The sequence below is a fragment of the Cimex lectularius genome, unplaced genomic scaffold (assembly GCF_000648675.2).
Source record: "Cimex lectularius strain Harlan isolate CLEC.00 unplaced genomic scaffold, Clec_2.1 scaffold249, whole genome shotgun sequence".
In the NCBI taxonomy this organism is placed as follows: Eukaryota; Metazoa; Arthropoda; class Insecta; order Hemiptera; family Cimicidae; genus Cimex; species Cimex lectularius.
Window position 1 is genome coordinate 122,712 of NW_019392808.1, and position 23,544 is coordinate 146,255.

General features: G+C 32.4%; 3 protein-coding genes across 3 annotated transcripts; all 3 read right to left on the reverse strand.

The window, feature by feature from the left end:
- Positions 1 to 3,880: 3,880 nt before the first annotated feature.
- On the reverse strand, positions 3,881 to 5,625 carry LOC106668973 (prisilkin-39-like). Its single transcript, XM_014398196.2, has 3 exons — positions 5,501 to 5,625; positions 5,088 to 5,430; positions 3,881 to 4,159 (listed from the first exon to the last, which is right to left on the reverse strand). The coding sequence occupies exons 1-3, from the start codon at positions 5,603 to 5,605 to the stop codon at positions 4,056 to 4,058; spliced, it is 552 nt and encodes a 183-aa protein (XP_014253682.2). The 5' UTR covers positions 5,606 to 5,625; the 3' UTR covers positions 3,881 to 4,055.
- A 1,246-nt stretch (positions 5,626 to 6,871) lies between these two features.
- Positions 6,872 to 12,070, reverse strand: LOC106668956 (glycine-rich protein 3-like). Its single transcript, XM_024228170.1, has 3 exons — positions 11,954 to 12,070; positions 11,061 to 11,355; positions 6,872 to 6,958 (listed from the first exon to the last, which is right to left on the reverse strand). The coding sequence occupies exons 1-3, from the start codon at positions 11,969 to 11,971 to the stop codon at positions 6,888 to 6,890; spliced, it is 384 nt and encodes a 127-aa protein (XP_024083938.1). The 5' UTR covers positions 11,972 to 12,070; the 3' UTR covers positions 6,872 to 6,887.
- Positions 12,071 to 15,650: 3,580 nt separating this feature from the next.
- On the reverse strand, positions 15,651 to 16,583 carry LOC106668984 (lamprin 0.9-like). Its single transcript, XM_014398211.2, has 3 exons — positions 16,502 to 16,583; positions 15,863 to 16,052; positions 15,651 to 15,801 (listed from the first exon to the last, which is right to left on the reverse strand). The coding sequence occupies exons 1-3, from the start codon at positions 16,520 to 16,522 to the stop codon at positions 15,740 to 15,742; spliced, it is 273 nt and encodes a 90-aa protein (XP_014253697.1). The 5' UTR covers positions 16,523 to 16,583; the 3' UTR covers positions 15,651 to 15,739.
- Between the last annotated feature and the right edge of the window lie 6,961 nt (positions 16,584 to 23,544).

The window sequence follows — 23,544 nt, forward strand, 5'->3', positions numbered from 1 at the left end:
ATGAATGTAATGTTCGAAAGTGTAAATAGAATATAGACTTAGTTGGGGGCTGAAATGACTTAGATGTCGGAAGCCCCAAAAAAATAAAAAATTTAAAAAAAGGAAAAAAAAATGGGGGGGACATATGTCGATATTTTTGAAATGTTCGAAAGAATTATATCAAAATTTGTTACCCCTTACTAAAAGTACGGACTACCTGTCAATTGTATCAATATGTCAATACAATTTAATTATATTTAAAAATTAACAAAACCGACTGATACTTGTTTTTACTTTAATCCATCGTTATAAGGTTTGTTCTCCTCCTGTATTAATTATTATTTGTTATTCTTTGAGTTTTATTCGATAATTTATGTGCTATTAATTTACAGATATGCATAAAAAGGGGTACACGATTTAAGTTTAAGTTTTCGCTTATTATAAAGACAAGTCGGTTTATATAATTAAAACCTTTTATTTATTTAACATTATTTCAATAAGCCAGTAAACTCAGCTTTCCAGACAGACAGAAAAGTTGGTAAGATTATGATATCACTGGGATCAGAGTTATTTTAATGACAGATTATAAATTCTAATAATTATTAAACTACATGGTTCAAACTCTCAGCCATCCAACTGGCAGGATTCTTTTGAATCTTCCATCTTCAACCCAAAGCTAATCTGAGAATGTCTATACATATCCCCAACTCATAAGAAATCAAAATCAATTAACTCTAATGCGGGTGGGAGGATTTGAGGAGGCTGAAGACAACAAATAGAATGATGAACAATCCAAATCGGGAGCATCCCTCTCTCCCTTTAGACAAGAACGCAATTCGCCACACAAAAAAAGCAACAGAACAAATAGATGGAGAAAAAATAACTACAATGGATTAATTTTCTATGTTCAAAATAAATAAATAAGTCTAATTTAACCTCGTCATAAATAAAGAGGAATCAAAATTCTTCCCCTAGAATATTAAGGAAAATAATAGGCTTTTATACTAGCCATTGCCTATTTAAATGTCACTTTAAAAAAGTGGAAAAACCTTAGACACAAATTTGTCTGTTAAGCGTTTTATGGAACTAACCAAAGCGTAATCCCTGATGTGCTAGAGACACAGACTCTTACAAAAGAGAGAATATAATTGACCCCGAGAAGAAAAACATTATCCAAAAATTCATTTTATAATGGATTTTTAAAGGCAAACCATTTTGACAAGTTATCAATGCCACTTGTTGGCGAACCCAGGTTTTTCAATATGAATGCATCCTAAATCTATCCTGATTTGAATTGTCCCACAAACTATAATTATGTTATTTGATATTTTTTTAAACTTAATGTTTCTAATTTGTAGAACCCAGGTGTAAAGTGGTGTAGTTTTAAAGGCTAATTAAGAAGTATTTTCACGATGAATGAAATGAAAAAATATGAAATAAAGTTGGTTTCGGTAATTAGCATTAGACTTAAAGATTCAATATTTGAATATTTAATTTAGCAAACAAAAGCTGAGCAAATCGTTAATTTATGACTAGAAATGTTTATTCTGCTTGTGAAAATTCAGGTTCAAAATAGCATATTAACACTTTGAAGCTAGACGTGTCAACAGTATGAAAATTACTAAAGTTTGACCCTCTATTTGTTTGTAAAATATCATTATTAAAAATATATATATATATATTATCTGTTGAAAAATTGTAACAAATAAGAAAATATTATTTTCTTCATTATTATGTATAATGAACATCGCGAAGCCTCCAACGAGTGAACACTCCTTTTAAAAGTACTTTATGCAGATTTTTCTCCTATTCTTGTCATAATATTATCTAATAAGTGTTTCTCCCAAGGTTTTATTTAAATTACAAAGAAACCGAGACATTAAAGTCCATTGCTTAAAGGTCCTTGCATGTCTTGATAATCTGGCAGAATAACAATATATATTTCCATAAACAAGCCAATGTCAGTTTTATTTAATAAATACTGATACATAATTTGTATATTTCCTTCCGACAAATTTTATAATTTGTTTGGTAGCTGCAGCAATCAAAGAAAAAATGGAGAAAATGCAAAAATGAATACAAATAAAGAAAGATAACATGATTGTACAAACTATCGTTTTTTGTGGTTTCTTTTTCAAATCCATTATATTTCATGGTATGTTTGACGAGAGAGAATTTTCCCTCCTTTTTGCCATTTTTCAAATGTCGTATAATCGGGATTCGATTCTCGGCGACAAATGAAATGGCCACGAAGAGCTTTAATTAAGTTATACTTCGTTTTGCTTATTATATCCATTCTATTTCCTGGTCTGATTGACCTAATAACATCTTTCAATTAATTAATATTTATGAAAGGTTTGGTGGAGATAAAAAGTCAGCGTCACGAGCGGGATTCGAACCCACGATCTTCGACTAAATACGCCGCTGCTCTACCATTTGACCTATCGTGACTCCGATCCGATCGTTATTTTTATGCATAGAAAACGGATTAAAGAATTCGCTGCAAATAGTACAATGTATTCGACGACTTCGGACCTCCTAGAAAGATGAATATATCATGTCACGTTCCACTGTTTTATATTTTTTATATTATTATTGATTTTATTATATGTTTAGTGCTTTGTGCACTATTTTATGTTTAACGATATTGTAGCACTTCTCACATTTTATAAAAGTCAAATTTTCACATCTAATTTCCCTCGTTTTTTTAACTTTTTAATTTGTTAAGTTGGTTTGCAACCAACTGGCTCAATTGAAAAAATATATATAACTGGTTAAAGTTGTTACCCGGTTGTCAAATATATAGCTTGGAAAAGTTGGATGATAGGCTCATTGGCTGGGCCAGGACACACAAGGATGGTGTTACTACTGCAGGAAGAGCAATCGAACGAAGCATGCAAGGAATCAGCAAATTGAAAAAATTATAAAGCTTGGTTATAAGAGAGAAAACTAAATGTGAGGATGTCATCAAGGTGGCAAAGAAGCTAAAGTGGGGTTTAGCCGGACATATGTTACAGGAAAGAGTAAAGCTATCGATTTTTTCTTATATTTCGACCTCAACAGTTTGACATGATTTTTCCTTCTTGAAGGTGGGATAATAGGTCATCTCAAAAAAACCACAACCAGTTTTTATCCACAACGTTTCGGATTTATTTGAGTCTGAAAGACTTAAATATGTACCACACTGGCTCTGTTTTAAAATAAACTTTTATAAAATATTAATGATAGACGACCACTGTTTTAACCATTGCGTTAACTCACCTGAGGAAGGATTAAAATAAATCGGAAACGTTGTGGATAAAAAGTGGTTGTGGTTTTTTTGAGATGACCTATTATCCCACCTTCAAGAAGGAAAAATCATAAGCTATCGATTTATTTATTTTTGTTTTTATCTAAGCATATATCTATTCATCAGTCTGTTAATCATTTGAAGACTGACCGTGGATGAACTGTTATTACAATTGTACTTGTAACTAAAAGGATTACAAAACTTAAAAATTAATACTATGAAATTCAATTTATATTTTTTAAATTTTTCATCTTTTTGGAGATAGAGTGGGTAATTTTGATGTTTACGTTATTATTAAGGAATTTACAGTTTTAAAAAAAAAGGAAAAATGTCAGGCTTGAAATTCCTAGACGTCGCTCTGTAGTTAGCAAATAAGCCCACGAGAGAATTCACCATACTGATGTGCAAACATCACTGGCATTCCTCACATTTTAATTTACAGATTTGTTATTATTTTCGACCGACGTTTTATCTTCATTTTTCTTGCTTTTGTTCTTACCCATTTTGATTTCGCCAAATCGTCATAAGATATCCACGATTCAGTTATATTTTACACATTTTCCTGGACTTTAAGGTATGTTTAGATTCGGGAAAGGGGTTAAAGAAATGAGATCGGTTTTAAACACTGTATTTACAACAAAAAATATTTTATATTCTATATATTTAAAAAAACATCTTGGTAACTTTATTGAACGTTGGCACCTCTGAATGTATTGCCAACAAATAATACATAAAGTTTCAATAACGGCAGGTTAAATTTCAAGGAAAAACCTTTTTTAATTATTTATTATAAATAATGTCCTCCGTAATAACTGCTCGAATAAGGATTCCTACGGTAGTAGCTCCTGCCATATCCGCCGTAGCCGCTGTAACTCGGGTAATCGTCATAATCTAAATTATAAACCAATCAGAAAAAAAACGGCTTCAATTAATGTACGGAATAATCATAAATGAAAATTTAGATTAAGTTACAAACGTAAAGTAATTTTTTTCATAAGGATTACCCTCGATTGTCAAGAATTTATCACTACATGATCAATAAATAAATAATACATACGTATACTTCTTTTTATACACAAGACAAAAATGTTCAGGACACAGAATAACATATTTTACATTATAAGTACGAAATTTAATCACTTTACAATTTTAACAAAGCCGTATTTACAATGTCTAAAACTAATGCACCTCCCAAAGAGTGATCTTTAAGTGCTATAAAGGTTATTCCTTGCATTATTAAAGTTGTACGTGCATTTATTTCAACTAAGCAAACGAATATTTTTTTCTTTATAACATAAGATGGGAAAATTTTTTGAAAATCTGTTCAGTATCAAATGATTCTCATGATAAAGTTAACGTTAAATTTTTTATATGATTAAATATGCACTATGTAAATTATTTATTCACTGGATGAATCATATGAAACTTATGTATGTTACAAATAATAAAAATATATTATTATTAAATAAAAAAATATTTTTATTTTAAATAACTACTTATATAAATATTTAGTCGTTGATTATTCAGAAATCGTGAGATGCGGTGTGGTGTGATGTAGGTTTCAAAAAAACATTTTCTTTATCGTGCCAACGTTTCGATCTTTATTGGGATCATCTTCAGGGCCTGGGATTTACAAACATTGTTAAAATTTAACAAATACATGTAGGATGTGGGAAAAAGAGAATTTACACAATGCAAAAAATATATTTTTTATATTCAATTCAATGTTTTTCTGAAACCTGCATCACACCAGACCGCATCTCACGATTTCTGAATCATTATATCATTTTATTAAATATTTTTAAAAATATATATTTACCGTAGTAGTAGTTGCTTCCATATCTCGGATAGTAACTGTGGTACCTCCGGTAACCGTTTCTGTATCCTCCGTAACCACCATAACCTCCATGTCCACCATATCCGCCATACCCACCATATCCGCCATATCCGCCGTAACCGCCGTATCCTCCGTAGCCACCGTAGCCACCGTAGCCGCCGTAACCAAGTCCGCCGTACTTACCGTATCCTCCGTAGTATCCGTCAAAGTCGTCGTAGTCATTGTAGTAACTGGCGTAACCTAGGCCATAGGAGGTATCGGCTTTCAGATCCGCCGATTCCTTTGGACCCTTTTCCGCCGTAGAGACGGCGATTAATGCGAACACCTTCCAAACAAAAGCCCATCGTGAAAAATATGAAGTCGATCAACCTTCAGAATGATAGCACGATACTCACAAAAATAAACTCCTTAAAACCCATGTTAAACACGTGACTGACGGAAACAAGTCGACCGTACTGGTTATATAGCTGACCACCTCTACTCATGCCATCAATGGCCATGACGAAAACGACCTTAGGTCTTCTCCAATTTACGCAACGTGTGGTTTGTTTTTCAACAATTGTTCGGCCTCAGATAGTTTCACATACATATATTCAAAAGAGTAGGAAGAACTGTTAATGTATCGAATACTCTAATGAAGTTCTCACGAAGTTAAATGAAACGTGCGCTTCATGTGGCCGTACTTTTGCCATAGTCGGTTGCTCAAAACCGGTGAAGGATCGCAAACAGACTTGTTTTTGTTTTTAAAATCTAATTACAAAGCCATGGATAACCTTAGGATTTTAAAAAGCGTGTTAAACTGTACATAGCAAAAAAAAAGAAAAAAAGGTTTATTATTAAATTATCATTTGTGAAAACATTGCAATTTCAATTGATCAGAATATGCCGATAATTGGTTGCGTATTATCAATCTAACAATCACACAAACTTTAGACATTTTCTTGAGGGCTGCAAGGTTGAAAACTTGCGTTTTCATCGTCTTTGATCATCTTGACCTGCTATTTATTTTTTATTTTGTTTAAGACGATCCAAGTATAATTACAGAAATGTTTCCGGAAGTTTTTTTTATTAAGATCGTTAAAATTAAAATCAATTTGGCTTAAATGAAAAATAAAAATTATATTTGTTGATTATTAGTTGAGGAATCTGCCGGGAAGGAAAGAGATAAAGTTAGGGAAATAAAATTAAAAATATAAAAAATCAATCTCTTGATTCTTGAAATTAACAAATATGGAACCAACCACGACATAAACATAATTGTTTTTTTATGGACTAAATTATCCATAAATAGATACTACCAACCACTAAGAAAAGTAATTAACTCAAAATAACTTTTTGCAAGTAGTCATGCTTGCGCTTAGAATTTTGAAAAAATTGAGAATTCTTTTAGTCTGAATAAATAATTGTTTTTTGCGTACATCGATATTCGCTTGAGTGAATATTCTATCAGTCTTGCAATTGTAGAAATTTCGTTGAGGTCTTCGATGTTTTTTAACCAGTGGATCAATCGTTTCCGATCATCATGATTTGCTGGTGGCGTTATGATTAAAATTAGTGAATTATTGATTAAAAAATTACTCTTTTAATACTCATATTTTTGACCAGTATGTCTCTTCTTTCCTCTATATTTCTCTCTTTTATCAATGCGACTCTGACCTCTAGGTTTGTCACCGCTTCCGTAAATAATTGTGGGAATGTTATCTTCCGTTTTCTTGAATGGGTCGTAATAATAAAAAACACAAGTAGACAGAAAACATCCTGATTTATTTTTCAACAATAATACTAGTATTTGTAGCCGTAATCTCCTCCATAATAGCCGTACGGGTGGCCGAATTTGGGCAAATATCTGTAACCTTCAAACAGACAAAAAATAGAATACTTTAGACTATTCCAGAATTTTTACGCCGTGTGACGTGTAAGGCAGGCTGGAAAAAATCACTTCAAAGCAAACAGTACGCGTACAATTTATTGCTTGTTAGTATTTCTTATTGAAAATTTTCGTTACTCGCAAGGAATTTCAAATAGTAAGTCAATGAATGGTTCAACTTGTTCACCGATGGGTTCTATCAGCTCAAAACCTTCTTGGTTAACGTTAGGCTATATTGAGGTAATATGAAGCTTGGTGTAATATGAAAGCATTATTGGATTGGAAAATTTTATTACAATTTCTTTGCATGGACACACCTCTCTTACACTGAAGAAGAGATATTTGCCTAAGATCATCACTAATTTTACATTATTTCATTTTTTGCAACTATTTGCCTTTTTTATTTCAATGTGTGCGTTAATAAAATATCAATGGATTTTTTTAAATATTTGCTTTCCGGCGTTTTGACACAAAGGTTGACAATTTTACTAGTACATTTAAAATTGGACGACCATTACATACAAATGTCTGTTTGACCAACTGTATACCTGACTATCTACTTATCTTTCTGTGCATTTTTTAATCCAATTATGTAGGTTTATTAACTTCAATGACTAACTACCAATAATCTTTTCATCACACTTCATCTGCAGAGCACACAACTATTTATTATATAACTGCATAATTATATAAAATAGTTAAATTTTTGTCTCTACAACTTTCAAGATCTATGTTCATCAATTTATCTGTCTAGACGTTTTTACAACTATCGATTTATATATCTTGCACATACATATGTACCTTTATACATATACAGGGTGTCCCGTCGACTTCAATCTTCAGGAATTTTTCCTTTATGAAATAGTACTAAAAGTCTTTAATGTTTAAAGCCTGATTTTCAATTGTACTCGAGTATTTCACTTTTCGAGTTACTTCTACCTTTCCAAACTTTTTTTTAAAATGCCCCCCGCAACTCATAAAATATCAACCCAACTGTACATTTCATTATATCAATGAAATGAGCATTGAAAACGTTATTAGATTTGTTTTTATTGTTTTTTTTTTTTATCGTTCAGCAAACGAAATAACTTAAATTAACTTATTTGTCATTTTGATTATTTGGAGGTCGTTAGATGCGGTCTGGTGTGACGTAGGTTTTAGAAAAATATTTTCTTTATCGTGCCAACGTTTCGATCTTTATTGAGATCATCTTCAGAGCCTGGGATTTATAAACATTGTTAAAATTTTACAAATACATGTAGGATGTAAAAAAATGAAAAAATTTTTAACATTGTACAATTTTTTTAGTCACATCCTACATGTATTTGTAAAATTGTTGGCACGATAAAGAAAACGTTTTTCTAAAACCTACGTCACACCAGACCACATCTCACGACTACCAAATAATCATCAAGTAACTGTCACTAAACACCACTTATTTGTCATTACTGATCGGCTTGATTATTTTATATATTTTTCAATGAAGTTTCGAAATCCTAATGACTAATTCTTTTAAACCATTTGTAACAGAAAAGTTGATTTTTTTATCAATTAAACGGTAATGTTACCCTTGCAATAGTTTACTTTAAAAATTATGTATACGTGTTTAAAGTTGATAAGTACTTAAGTCTGTAAGGACCATCAGTCAGTGTTACAGCACCAAGAAAATCTTACTTAAACTTTAGACAAGAACGTTTAGAACAAGAAAAAATGTCATGTTTTAATGAGCTTTAATGTTCTTTTCGTTGATGCTATCAAATTTACAGTAGAACTAACATTTTATGAGAAAGTCGTGAAAGGTTGACGCGAAACGTCAAACATCTCGAATACTTTGATTGAATATAAAAAAAAAATTTTTTACTACGTATTTCTTAAATGTAAACAATGTTTGTAAATCCAGGCCCTGAAGATGATCTCAATAAAGATCGAAACGTTGGCACAATAAAGAAAATGTTTTTCTGAAACGTACGTTACACCAGACCGCATCTCACGATTTCCGAATAATCATCGACTAACGGTCACTAATCACCACACATCTCGAATACAGTAAACAATCAGAATTTGGACAATAGAGACTTTCATTTCATGTAGGATAACACGTGAAGCATTGAAGTTTGTTTATGGGACAGCCTGTAGTAAGTAGAATCATCAGTTTAATGCATTCATAAAAAATGCGGGGATTCACTTCAGCGGTTTGTGTTTTAGAGTTTTGCTAGCTGCAATAAAGGCACATTCTTTTAAATAATCTCTTCCCCTAAAGGTGAGTGATCTAAATTATAATTTTTTTATTCATAAAATTGTAGATAGAAAATATTGTAGATAGTTTAAGACTGCCAAACTACACTGATAAATGCCAGCCTTCTCCTACTTCTTTTCTTTTCTTTTCCATTTGGCATTTTGTTATCTTCAAATAGTTTTTCGGACCATGCAACCGTGCTATATTCACGCCAATTGGATGTAAACATAACTTCCTCGTTTCTTTTTTCCTGTTGCCCGCCTCGTCAAAAATCAGAGCTTCGTCAGTCAAGGATAAAACCTTAAATATTGTAATCCCACTTGCATAAAATATATTTATATATATATATATATATATATATATATATATATATATATTTTAATCAAGTTGTTCTGGGTAGCATTCATACTACCACATAATATTCAATAATCCTTGTAGTATGTAGATACTTACAGGATTATTTTTTGTGTTTTTTATTTATCTCTTTATTGTTATTTATTAGGTATATGATAAATGAATATATTAATAGGTTTTTCTATCGATACCTACGTATACCTTATATTACCATTTCCTTCTGCTTCCTTTGGATTATTCCGACTATTCAGTTTATACAATTTTTTCTAATTCTAACAGGGATCGAATAGCGTGACTTAACTGTATTTCAGCTTTCTCAACATCATACTTCAGAATGCGTAAACTACATTCTTAAAACGTTTAACGTTAAACGTTAAATTAACGATAAAAATTACCAGTAACGCTCATGTTACTGCATTGCTAATTATTATTTAATTCACTGTGCATTTAATATCCCTTTTCTCATGTTATTCCATAAAATGGACTAATTATTTTTAAAAATGAACTTGTTTTTATGACAAAATAGGTAATAATTCAGCATATAAACGTACATAGGCTTCATTTTCACAAATTTTTAACCAAAATTTCAATATTTTACGGTTGATAATAGTTTCTTTCAGAATTGAGTTTTGATCCATTGACAATTATGATTCATCCCTTGAAAAAATTGTGCTTATTTTCTTTTCTTTTTAAGTCAAGCCCGACATTGACTTAATTCTGACTAACAAAGCTCTCGGGTGTGTTGCATTCAATTGTTGTACGGCCTTAAAAACACGTAACTTTTAAAACGTTTTGTAAGTCACATATAATATTTAACAAAAGGAAGACTACAAATAATGTCCCTGGACTTATCTTAACGCAATAATATTCAACAGTTCCAAACAAACAATCCCTGTTCAACCTGATTCATGTTGTTTTCTTGATGTACGGGATTTGAAGAAAATTCTTCTGGAAATAAATTTCCTTGGTGCTGTCATATACTATTTTGATTTGAAATACGCTCATATAAACTCCCTGGTTTTCGGTATTTTTTGAAAAAAGCCCATCTGTAAACACTGGGGACACTTACCGTACAGTAATGAGGTTTTGACATGGCTCCTACCATTGACGGTTTCATATGTTTATTTAAAATATTATTGATATAAAAATTATGACAGCCTTTTATTCTTGTTCTTTTGTTCTTTAGCAATTGGCAAAACAGAAACATTAAATTTAGATAATTAACCAATTCAGTGATTTTGTAAGATAGATTAATTGAACTTTTTAAATAAGTTTTGACGTCGCAAGCCATACTTTGTGTATTTTTTCTTTAATTTTCTATCTTATTTGGAATTTTTCTGTTTATAATATTTAACCATTCAAATTTGAAGGTAAGTTGACACCATGTGCATACTTACATTTTGTCTATTGTGATTTTTACAGTCAAATTATCTGACGTATTAAGTTAGGTAATTAGTAGCAACTTATAAACATTATTGATACATGTTTTTTACTGTACCTTGTCCAATAGAGCCGTATCCTCCGAAATGTCCGTATCCGTCGTATTCCATGCCAAAATTACCTCCCACACCGTAGTGCCAAGGTCCGAAGTGGCCCAAGCCTAAGGGTCGGAAACCGTAATGCCCAAGGCTGTAGCCGAGCAAAGAAAGTGACTGCAGATTCTTTTTGATTCTGTGCTGAGCAAACGGTCCGTGCGGCAGCAGCATCCATCCTAAAGTCTCTTGCGCGTCCAAGTCCTGGGTTTGCTCTTTGGAAAAAACGCAGAAGACGGACGACACAAAGCAAAGGATTAGCTGAAACAAACGAATTGTTAAACAGATCGATTTGGATTTAGGATTAGAAGAATAACAGACACGCGCATATTTCTAAGAAGAGAGAGAGAGAGAGAGAGAGAGAGAGAGAGCGAGAAAGAGAGAGAGAAAGAAAGAGAGAGAGAACGAGAAAGAGAGTGAGAGAGAGAAAAATATAAAGAGAAAAGGAAAGAGAAAGAGAGAATTGGATTGGAAAATTGAAAAACTTACTCCTAAACAACACTTGTCTCACAAAGCAGTGTTTCAGAGAGAGAGAAAGAGAAAGAGAGAGAGGAGAGAGATAGAGAGAGAGAGAGAGAGAGAGAGAGAGAGAGAGAGAGAAAGAGAGTGAGAAAGTGTGAGGGAGAGGGAGGGAGGGGGAGAGCTTTTCTTGGCATCCATGGTTTTATGTCAATATGAAAATATCCTGTAAAAAATTAAAAATTTGAAAACGAGATTGCAAGAAACAAAAAGAGTTTTTCAGGTGTATTCCTTCCTTCGTAATTTATGAATTAGCTTTTCATATCAGATGAAGTAAAATAAACTCAATACTAAAATCATACTCGACCAGTAAAATTGTGAACATTCAAGATTAACTTACCGCAATCTCGTAATTCATTGCCGGGATGATACTGGCGAAGGAAGCGAATTTTCATAGGATTTATAACATATTGCCTTCCGGTCTTTCCCTATCATGACCGGTCTTGGACCGTGAATCGGACAAAGCTTGCAGGGTCTTGGCGCTAAAAAGCCGCAATTTCAACTAATTCCGTTCTTTCAGTCAAGTAAGCACAAATTGAACCGAAAGGTAATTGACCCTTGTGGCCGATGACAATAAAAATTTACAAGAATAAGTTTTAGAACAAAATACATTTATAAACATTCATCTTTCGGGATTTACATACGATATGTCTGTTAAAAAATGCATTAAAAATAATTAAAAATGAAAATATATATAATTTGAACGTTTTTACTATAATAATATAACAATTAGAACCACCTTTATTGATATAAAATCTAATTCAGGGGATAATTGAGTTAAATGTTAATATGAGAAATAGAATGTTGTAAGTTAAACCAAACAAAAAACTTGTAATTAATGAAATAATGAAACGTAATAATATAAATTGTAATGTGTAAGAGATTAGTGACCGTTAATCGATAGTTATTCAGATATCGTGAGATGCGGTCACACCCGACCGCATCTCACGATATCTGAATAACTATAAATTGTAATATTTATTCAGGTTCTGATGATGGTCTTATAAAGGCCGAAAGCATGGAAGGTGATCACGAAGTCTACTTCTTTCTCTACCTGACCAGAAACCAGATTCCAAACACGTTAGAATTTAATAAATTACAGGTTCAAATTGCACAAATATAACATGAACACACCAAACCTTTCTTTACAGAGCAATTCACTCAGAACTTCTCTTCCACCCTTTCTTGCTACAAGCCAAGTCCACACAGCTTATTCACACTCGTTCCAGTAGTCCTTTTGCTTCTACTACTAGTACTTCTACCTCTTTTGCAGTTTCTCAGTACCCATTCAATAATTCTTTTGGACATCCTTTGACTACTTTGATAATAAGGCTTGCCCAATTCCAAGTTTTGGCTACTGTTCTGATTTCTTCTTGTGTTAAGTTTAAGTATATTCACCGATATTTTATCTTAAATAAATCCAGCCGTTATTATGTTTTCTTATAATTTGTAGAGTGTCACCTCTCCAAGCTCAGCAGTTAAATCCTCTTCTTTACCCTCAACATGATGTATGAATGTTTTTATTTGATTATTGTTTGCAGTAGGACAAAAATTGGTCAGAAAAAGAATTATTCTCATTGTTCCATGGCTACGGATCCATTTATATCTCATAATTGGTTCAAAACAATAAATCTTCTATTTAAATCGTTAACTACTTTACCAATAATATTGTTGAGAATCACAATAATAATATACCAAATTCATTTGGATAAAACAGATTTTAATGAAAATCTAAAGTATTAAATAAAAAATGTATTAAGAATAAAACGATAAACTATGAAATATTTGTTTTTCCACTAAGAAAACATATACTTAGAACATTTTTGCTTGACAACTTTTCATCTGCTCAAGGACTTTCATTGTTTAAATTTACGTTAAAAATAATTAACTTTCCTTTTCTGATTCATTATCTGCATTTAACGTACTCACCTGTGACACTGGTCTTCCCAAGAAAGGACATCCCGACCCTCGTACAAAATTGTTTTCCTGAAAGCGCTTGTTAGTGGTGTCAACGTCTTGTAATTGCCCGGCCATTTATTAAGCTAATTACTGTGAAGCGCGTGTGGTGACTTTTCCTTACTATCTGCGAAATTCCTTGAGGTTGTTTTTGTTGGTGATGAAAACAAAGGAAAATACATTAAAGCATGAATTCATCCAATTAAACTTATAAAAAGCCAGGATAATTTCATATATTTACATAGGAAACTAACTTTCCAAATCTGTTATACAGTGTCCTTTTCAGATGATCAGGACGAATTTCTCTTGAACCAATAACGCTATAAAAAAATACATGTTTAATATTTTTCAGTCTAGTTTCAAGTTGGTCTTTAGTGACCGTTAGTTAATCTTGATCTCCAAATAATCTAGTTTCAAATGATTACCTTTTTTCGAGAAAAATTTTATGGGTACGTCAGGCCAAGTTTATCTTCAAAATTTCAAATACGACATTCTGACACATTATTTTAAACAATTTTTTACTCTGAAAACAATGGTTCGATGGGATTATAATTAGGTCAAAATGACAAAGTTAAACAATATTAAACAAGTATTTTTTGATAGCAACATTGGTTCAAGGGAAATTCATCTGGGCCATCTAAAAAGGACACCCTGTATTTGGCGTTAATTAGGGTGCCATATATTTTTTCAGTACATATCTCTCTCGCTCTCTCTTCCCCTTTTCTTTCTCTCTTTTTTATCTCTGTCCCACTAACTCTTTCTTTCTCTTACTCTCTTCTCCTTCTTTCCGCCTTTTCTTCGCTCTCTCTCTCTCTCCCTCCATCTTTCTGTATTAATATCCATCTGTAAATCATGTTTTTCTCTTTATTAGGTGTTTTTATAGAAGAAACATTTAGCGAGAAAGAGGGAGAGAGAAAGAGATATGTGGATCTCACTCTCTCTCTCTCTCTCACTCTCTCTCTCTCTCTCTCTCTCTCTCTCTCCATCTTTCTGTATTAAAATCCATCTGCAAATCATTTTTTCCTCCTTACAAGGTGTTTTTATAGAAGAAACTTTTAGAGAGAGAGAGAGAGAGAGAGAGAGAGATGTGGATCTCAATCACTCTCTCTCTCTCTCTCTCTCTCTCTCTCTCTCTCTCTCTCCCCATCTTTATGTATTAATATCCATCTGGAAATCATTTTTTCCTCTTTATAAGGTGTTCTTTATAAAGAAAATTTTAGAGAGAGAGAGAGAGAGAGATGTAAATCTCACTCACTCTCTCTCTCTCTCTCTCTCTCTCTCTGACTCTGAATGTTTCTCCTATTGAAACACCTATAAAGTGGAAAAAATGTAAACAAAAAGGATTTATGCATTTTTAACTGAAACAGCGTAGATCTGAGAAAAAAATTAAACCTGGCTAATGCAGTCTAAATATGAATATTTTTTATTGCCATAAAATTATTTGCGAACCTTAAAGGGTGCTTAAAACGAATTTAAAACTTTTATAAATCATATTCTTGTCCTACTTCATTAGGATCGTCTTTTAGTTTTTGTATGATTTTATATATCTAATATCATTGAATACATTTCTGGGCATTATTTTGTTATCCTGCATAACAAAGCATATCGATATAATGAGAAAACAATAGTATAAATTATTTTAAAAAAATATTGAAAATATTTTTTTGTCGGTTCCTAGTGCTCGTTAGCAAGGACGCTCAGACAGTCGTGTTTAATATTTTTCGACTTTTCCTTAGACCGTTGATCCTACGACCTTAGTATCATTTTTTCATGGTGCTAATGTAAGTTCCGTTTAATTTTTTTAATAATTCACTCTAATTTTGATGCTGTAAACTTGACGGGAAAAATAATTTTCATAAATGGAATAAACAATTAAAAATATAAAAGATTTAATTGTACACTTACAATTACCATTTTTTAGTGGAGAATTTATACTCACAACTAAATGTAGAAGAAGATGACCATAGTACACTATTTCAGAAATTACAACATGGTGCAATATAATAAGACAACAAGACATAAAGACAACAACAAAGTGTAATTTTTGTAAAAATGAAATTAAAATAAACAGACATCAAGAATTGTAATGTAATTGTTTTATTTTAAAACTTCCATCTGTACAAATTTTAAATAATTATTTTCAGAAAGCGATCGTTCAGGTGGCATCCATTCAACCGTAGTATCCGTAGGCATAGGGGTATTTTCCGTAGGCGACTCCGGGATAAGCGTAAGCTGAAATTTCAATCGTATTAATACAAATTTAGAATTGTTTAAGTATATTTTTGGTCCTTACCGTGGCTGTAAGCGTGAGGGTAGTAGCCGTATCCGTATGCGTAGCCAGGGTAGGCCAATTTGGCGTACCCGAGACCGTGGTATGGGTAAGCACCATAAGCGTAACCCAAGCCGTAGGTCGAGTCGGTCTGCATGTCCTGTTTCTTCTCGACACCGGCTGCCAAAGCGACGGCAATGAAGCCAAGGGCAAGCTGAAAGTTTAAAAGAGATTTGTCTTGATTTGGTCAAAAATCCTAGTTGGCTTAAGATCGTTCGATTTTTACATTCCGCTTAATCCCAATTGTCGCCGGTAAACGGAGTTTTTCGCGATATCTTAATCAAAGTCAAAAGATTTACTGAACGATTGAATATTAAAGCAATTGAATTTTTACTGTAAAAGAAAAAATGATCGGTAATGGCTAAATCAAAAGTCTTTATTTTGTAGACTACACGAAGAATTTTCAAAAAAGATATGTCTTAAATTATTTAAACAATGCCTCCTTTTCGCCATACAAAAACATTTTACAAATATACATGTATCTCTGTAATTTTAATTTCTGAGATCGTACAGTCTTTAGCGTATGTATATAGAAGATATCATTTTGACTTGAAATTTTTCAAAAAACTTTGTTTTTCAATTTTAATTTTGAATGGTACTTACAACAATCTTAGCGAAGGCCATTTCGTTAATTGAGTCGGTCGTGCTGTTCAAGCGTCAACTGTGGACCGTCCTTCCATAATGGGGCTGTTATATAGTGGTGTTTTCCGAGGGGACGGCTGCGGAAACCGAGAAACGACATTGACCATGAAAAACGGGTACGTGACCCGAGGTTCATGCAAATTGTAAAAACCGCGAGAGCAACTGACCGATTTGATTTTCCCCAAAAAAGAAAAGAAGAAGAAAAAAAATCGCCGTTGCATAACAGCTGAGGACGTCTGACAAACTTTGTAATGACACCCCTTCAGGAATGTGTAAGTATAAACATGAGCCTATGATTTATTAGAGCTGCAAAAATTAAACAACCTTTCGACTATTCCACTTTCCTCTTTTGTTTTTCGGTGATTATTTCTTGGATAACATAAGGAGAGACAACGTTTCGAATAAGGGATACATATAAATTGAACTATCAATTTTCCTTGTTTTTTTAAAAGTGTTATACGGCGGATTATATATTTTTTTAATTTGCATTGATCAATTAGTTGGTAGCAATATGTATATAACATGTTGGGTCGCAGATAATAGTAAAAACAATTTATTCCTAAAAATATTTTTTATACTATTATTACGTATTACAATATACAATATTACATGTGATTGCTTATAATTTTTCTTTTTCTTTTTTAAACGAGATTATTTAAACTACGAGAATCATATGAACCCTCCGGGTGCCGGTATATTTAAAAAATTGTAATTATGTCAGCGGCCCCTGCATTCGAACCCGGGACCTTTAACTTACAGTGATGAGCCGTGTCAAAGACTAAACTAAACCGTTGCGGCCACCAAAGACCCTTTAATTATTGTTTAATAAATGAAACGATTTTTGTATGCAACAAAAAATTAGTTTTTGGTGCATATTATTTACTCCTTTATTTTAGAAGAAAAATATTTACTTATATTTAAATTGTTGCTTTAAAGCATATGCTTTTAAAAATGTAGCCTAGAAATGCGACCTTATGTTTCAAAATTTGTTGAAGACATGAGGTGCGCTCAAAAATGAAAAGCCTGTTTCATTTTTTTGCCGACGTTTCGATCTTTATTCTCGTCATCATCAGATCATAAAGTGTGGTGCTAATCTTATGGTGCCAAATGGTGTGAAGGTGATTTCAACAAATTAAATTCTAGATACTTAAATTGTTGAAGCCATCAAACAACAATATTCCTTGTAATGTGTAGATGCGTCATTCTTGTGTGTCGTGTTGAGAGTGCCAAATTACACAGAAAACAAACCACTCTTTGAGCCCTGAAGACGATCTCAATAAAGATCGAAACGTTGGCACGATAAAGAAAATGTTTTTCTAAAACCTACGTCACATCAGACCGCATCTCACGATCTCCGAATAATCATTGACGGCCACTAAACACCACACATTTTTACACGAGAAGAACAAAGAACATGGGATTCTATGAACAGAGGGCCCCCTCAACACGACACACAAGAATGACACATCTACACAGAAAACATACACTTTGAGCCCTGAAGATGATCTCTCTAAATATCGAAACGTTGGCACGATAAAGAAAATGTTTTTCTAAAACCTACGTCACACCAGACGGTATCTCACAATCTACAAATAATAATTCCTTGTAATATTCCATCACCTGGACGTATTTTATTATTTTTATTATTATTCATCCTGATTTTCATTTAGTGTTTCGGTGTTGATCGAAACAATCCCAGCCATTCTCGCTTATCCTTGAAGTTATTAGTTTGTACTTTAAAAAATTCCGCAAAAGTACCAATTTTATTTTTAATTTACTCTCCTCCTTCCTCGCCAAACCTTACCTATCCCGAGACCCTATACCGGCGGACCCGCCATACTCTCAACATAATTCCAAATGGAGCGTAGGATTTCTTGTTTTGGCACTAAACAACCCTCCTATTTCCTAGATGGTTGTTAAGGAATTAGTGGAGAAAAGGGACATAAAAACGAGCTTTGAATTTAAATAAACTAAATAGGTCTTCCCTGTTATATGTATAACAGGATAGATTGCTTGGCCAGGAAAATTTGTCTTTGATTATGTCAACTTGCTCTTCTCTACTCATATCTTAATCGGAGGTTGGACCGTTTTCAATACATTTTATATTTTCCATTTTTCTAACCGAGGAAACTCTTTTAGTTACCCACATTTAAATTGTATCTACCGAAATGTATGGCTTGACATCCGACAATAAAGAATTATTATTATTATTATTTTTTATTGAACTATTTACAATCAACTTGTCTTTGATTTGATTCGGGCCGCAGCTGAGAAGGGATACAGGTGGCCCGGCATGTCCAGAGGAATCGGTGACGAAGGACAAATTTGAGAGCTTCCAAAATCAAAACGGTCATCAAAACTAAAAGTTAATGAAATGTTTCAATTGATTAAGGTTTTTATTTGAGATAAAAAAGTCACTATCACGAGCGGGATTCAAACCCACGACCTTCTGCTAGATACGCCGCTGCTCTACCACTTGAGCTATCGTAACTTCTGATGAAGGCCCCCGAAGGTCGTGGGTTCGAACTGATTTTTTTATCTCAACTAAAAACCTTAATTAATTGAAATATATTAATTGGTCGAGCGGACCACGAAAAACTAGTGAATTTAATAAGTTAATGAAATGATTAAATTATTAATCAGATGTCGTGTTATTTTAAAATAATTTATTGATTTGTTATGGAATAGTTAAGTTTAGCTCATCAGTTCCGAGTTCCTTGTGATTTACACAAAGTTATCAATATATTACTATAATCATCACTATAAGAAAAACATGTAATCTATTTAAAGGGAACATGTTAATAAAAAACTGTTCAATGATCGGTTAAACTGGATTTTTTTTTTTTCATAAAAGAAGTGACTATGGCGATAGTTAACGTAACTATGCTTTATTAGTTCTTTAATTTAGCAGCATGGAAAATGCAAAAAAAATTGTATCATATAAATTCAAGCGTTAAAGCATTCGTAAGGAGATTTTCCGACTTTTCCGAATTTTTGAGATTTTTGAAGGTTTAGAAAAAGAAGTAAGAGTGTGAAATTCATTGAAGTTTAAGTATATAAGAATATAAGCGCGTGGTTGCTTTTGTTCATTGACACATCATTCTCTGTCTGCACATCCACGAGGAACAAAAAAAGGTATGGACTATTCCAACTGTTATTTTTTTCCCCTGACTGTGTAATTGATAGTTTTGAACCAAAGTACTAAATTTGTTTTTATTGTCATTAGGACTCCTTCGTTTGAAATTAGGTTATGTTGTCCTTTAAGAAATATTCGTCATTTTAATGACTTCTATGATATTTGGTTTTTAATAAATTACCTGTGTTCTTGTTACAAGAAGATAGGTAGCCATATTCCTAACAGTAAAAATGACATGATTGATTCTACATTCCATTTTTGGTTTATAGTCTTATCTATTTAAAACCACACTTAACTCTAATTTTATTCATGTAAATTTCCTAAATCTGATATGCGAACTTAGTGGCACCAAGAACTGTACAACCTACGATGCAGTCGAATAAGCCTCTTCTCGTGAGGTTTTCTTTAAAACGATCCAAATCTTAATAATAATTTTATTTTTTCTCACAAGTAGTTGACCGTACAACAGAAATTACTTTTTACTTGTACTTCTTAATGTTTTACACCACGGTATAATTTATTTGAAAATTTACAACCGGGCGAACAATTTAGCTTAAATTATTCTGTACGAAAGAAGCAGGAGGTAATTTCTATTATATGTATTATCATTATCTGATTCAAATATATACAAGTATATTTCCTCCATTTTTCAGTTGAATCAGATAGCACAGACGGTAAGTGAATCCTTGGAAGTATCGAGACGGGGGCCTCACGCCTGCATAATGATGAAGCAAGTCAGCCTGAAAATGAATAACAATAGGCATAAAAAAGTTAATACCGAAATTCTGTTGCGTAAGTCGGCTGAGAGCCTTCCGGGATAATTTTCCACTAATCCTTGGCCTTAGTGTTTAATCAATTACATCAGATAGAAACAAGATTAAGTATTTTATTGTAGTAATAATAAGGATAACATTCGAAACGTCTTTACAAAACTAAGGCAAGAAAACAATTGTTGAATTTTTTTTAAACTGTACTTTACATAACAGTTCGACATTTTTCTTGGTGACCACTGAAACAAATAAATAGTCCTTTTGCCCACTATCATAATTTTAAGGATGACTGGGTTGAAAATAATATTATCTGTTTACACAGACATTAACATTCCCAAATTCATCTCTCTGAATTTTTGCCTGTCTACCTTTTCAACAAAATAATCTATCTATATGTTCAATCAATTCTGATTCTATCTCGCTCTGTCATTACGCGAAAATTGGATTTGCTGGGTAGCAATGGTATAGATATTATGTGTGTGTGTGTGTGTGTGTGTGTGTGTTTGTTTGTGTGTTTGCATTTGGGTGTGTATTCTTATTTTGTGACCTAGCAAGGCAGCAAACTAGGTTAAAAATTCTTTAACAACACTCGCAGATAGTGCTAGTTTTTGTACATCAAAAAAACCTTGAATTCAAATTTTTAGAGGAAAAATTCTCAATTTATTCGCCTTCAAATACCCGTTTTTTTTTCGTTAAGAACAAAACTGGAGATAACTTTGAAACGACCTAACTATTCTTCCTGAAAATTTATACCGGTTTCAACATATATGAACTCCACTTATTGGCACAAATATATTCTCGATAAATAAAATACAACTGGGATAAAGAGTAAAACGTTCGAGATTTTTTTTTTTTTTTTTTTTTTTTTTTTTTTTTGTTGTTCATCCTTATTATGCTCAATTGAAATGGCAAATAATGTAAATACGTCCACTTTCTAACTGTTATGATAAGTTCATTAGATTTCGTGGTCCGATTGACTAAATAACATTTTTCAATTAATTAATTTTTATGTAAGGTATTGGTTGAGATAAACAAGTCAAGTATCCCAATGGATCAAAGTCACGATAGCTCAAGTGGTACAGCAGCGGCGTATTTAGCCGAAGGTCGTGAGTTCGAATCCCGCTCGTGACACTTGACTTTTTTATCTCAACCAATACCTTACATAAAGATTAATTAATTGAAAGATGTTATAATAAGGTAGAATTTGGATAAAATCCAGAGGAGTTATGAAGTTTTAACTGTAACTCCAGACATCAGAAAAAAATGTTTCTAAAAATCTATAACTTTTATTGATATAAAATTTATTATTACCTTAAAGCGCATTAAAAGGGTGCTTACGAATTATAATTGTATTATTACACATTTTTTGTTTGTAGTATGGTTTCTAAGTTTCTACATATACATCGAGTCGGTGTAAATACGAACCCTCATATACGTACTTATCGTACGAAAAAAGCACGAACCGATTGACATTTAAACTTTAAAATACAAGGAGAGCCGAGGCAGAAAATTATATTTTGAAAGAGTCTTTAAATGATTAAATTTTAATAATTATGTTTTTGATCCATTGGCTAGAACGCTCACAAGAACGAATGCATGTATCCATCCAACAAAACATAATTTAAATGGTTGAACCGTAGCCTCCATTTGTAAGTAAATTTAATAATTTAAGTTATATTTTCAACATTCAGCATTAATCTTTTTTTTAATAGAAAATCATGCTTAGAACTTGGCCAATTCGGTGAGCAGTCATTAAACCACACGCCTTTCAATAGATTCTAATTAAAATGTACGGCTTAATTTGTACAGCAAAACATAAAACATATTTCAGTTTTGAGCAACGAACGACAAATTAGCTGATTTAACTAAAATACTTTGAGGCAAACACCATTCCAAAAAAAATCAGTAATAGATTTGTTAAACGGATTTGTTGGAATAATTAAGAAGATCGTCGTACAAGAGAATGCAAATAAAAATATTGGCTGTGTTTAATAACTAAACATAAATTTATATTTTTATGTTGTGCAAAGTTGATTATTTTTAACCGACTCTTTCTTTGTTTATCCTGTTTATGCTATCCATTCTGTACCTCATAGCCTCATCAATTGTGGATAAAATAACACTTATAATAAAAATATACACGAAAGCATAATAGTCTGGTAATCGTTCACTCTACCCCAGAGTATTTTATATTCCTTGGAATAATTGAGGATAAGCCCCTCCGTTCACGCTAATAAATTACATTCCCAAATTCATTAAAATAACCCCGAAGACTCTTTATTCCACGGGGTAATTGGTAAAAGCCCTTTCATTTGCGCTAATAAATACATTCACACTATTCCAGAGTACTCGATTTTCCTCAGGGAAATTATTCCATTCTCGCAAATAAATACATTCGTTCCAATAAATAACACATATCACATACATAAAGGTACAAATTTTGACCCTGGGATATTGAATCTGCGATATGTTCCTGCTGTCGATGTCGTATTTTTTTCTTTGCAGACTTAAAATTACAATATTTTTTTGCAGTCTGTTATTATGTGCTCTACCGTGCTAAGTTCTCAACACAATGGGGGGTTGTGGCATTCCCATTAGAAAAAATCCGTGTGTGATCTTGTTATGACCAATATGCAAATATTGCTCTTGATTTCAACTATTTAATTGAGTAGAATGAAGTTCGAATTAATTTTAAAATTCGTTATTAAGCAAATAAACTTTTTATGTTTTTTAGCATATTCAAAAGCAAATTTGTATGTAACCAATGGATTTGTTCGTATTAACGTATTATTTATTTGCTATTTTTTTATAATAAACCTGGATTGGAGTGATTTAGGAAGTTGAATGAAAATATTACAAAATACGTTCATAATACCCATACCGCACTTATGTTGTTAATGTTATTATTACACAACAGCCATGTCATGTATTAACAGAGAGTGTGGACAAGCGTCAAATTCAGTAAGTTTAAAACGGGCGTCATGGATAATCCAAGCGATTAGGCAGAGCTATTCCGTGTATTTCCGCTTGATGCCTCAACCGGGTTCTGTAAAAAGGCTGGTGATTGTAAAACTTTATGGAAACAACACTATTTCATA

What these genes read in the sequence shown, in the direction of transcription:
- LOC106668984 (XM_014398211.2), bottom strand. Translation starts at nt 16,522, where the DNA reads ATGGCCTTCGCTAAGATTGTT. An exon ending in TGGCCTTCGCTAAGATTGTT is followed by an intron (nt 16,053 to 16,501) that starts GTAAGTACCATT and finishes TTAAACTTTCAG; the next exon opens with CTTGCCCTTGGCTTCATTGC. An exon ending in CCCTCACGCTTACAGCCACG is followed by an intron (nt 15,802 to 15,862) that starts GTAAGGACCAAA and finishes TTGAAATTTCAG; the next exon opens with CTTACGCTTATCCCGGAGTC.
- LOC106668973 (XM_014398196.2), bottom strand. Translation starts at nt 5,605, where the DNA reads ATGGCCATTGATGGCATGAGTAGAGGTGGTCAGCTATATAACCAGTAC. An exon ending in GTTTTAAGGAGTTTATTTTT is followed by an intron (nt 5,431 to 5,500) that starts GTGAGTATCGTG and finishes TTTGTTTGGAAG; the next exon opens with GTGTTCGCATTAATCGCCGT. An exon ending in TGGAAGCAACTACTACTACG is followed by an intron (nt 4,160 to 5,087) that starts GTAAATATATAT and finishes TTTATAATTTAG; the next exon opens with ATTATGACGATTACCCGAGT.
- LOC106668956 (XM_024228170.1), bottom strand. An exon ending in ATACGGCTCTATTGGACAAG is followed by an intron (nt 6,959 to 11,060) that starts GTACAGTAAAAA and finishes GTCTGTTTGAAG; the next exon opens with GTTACAGATATTTGCCCAAA.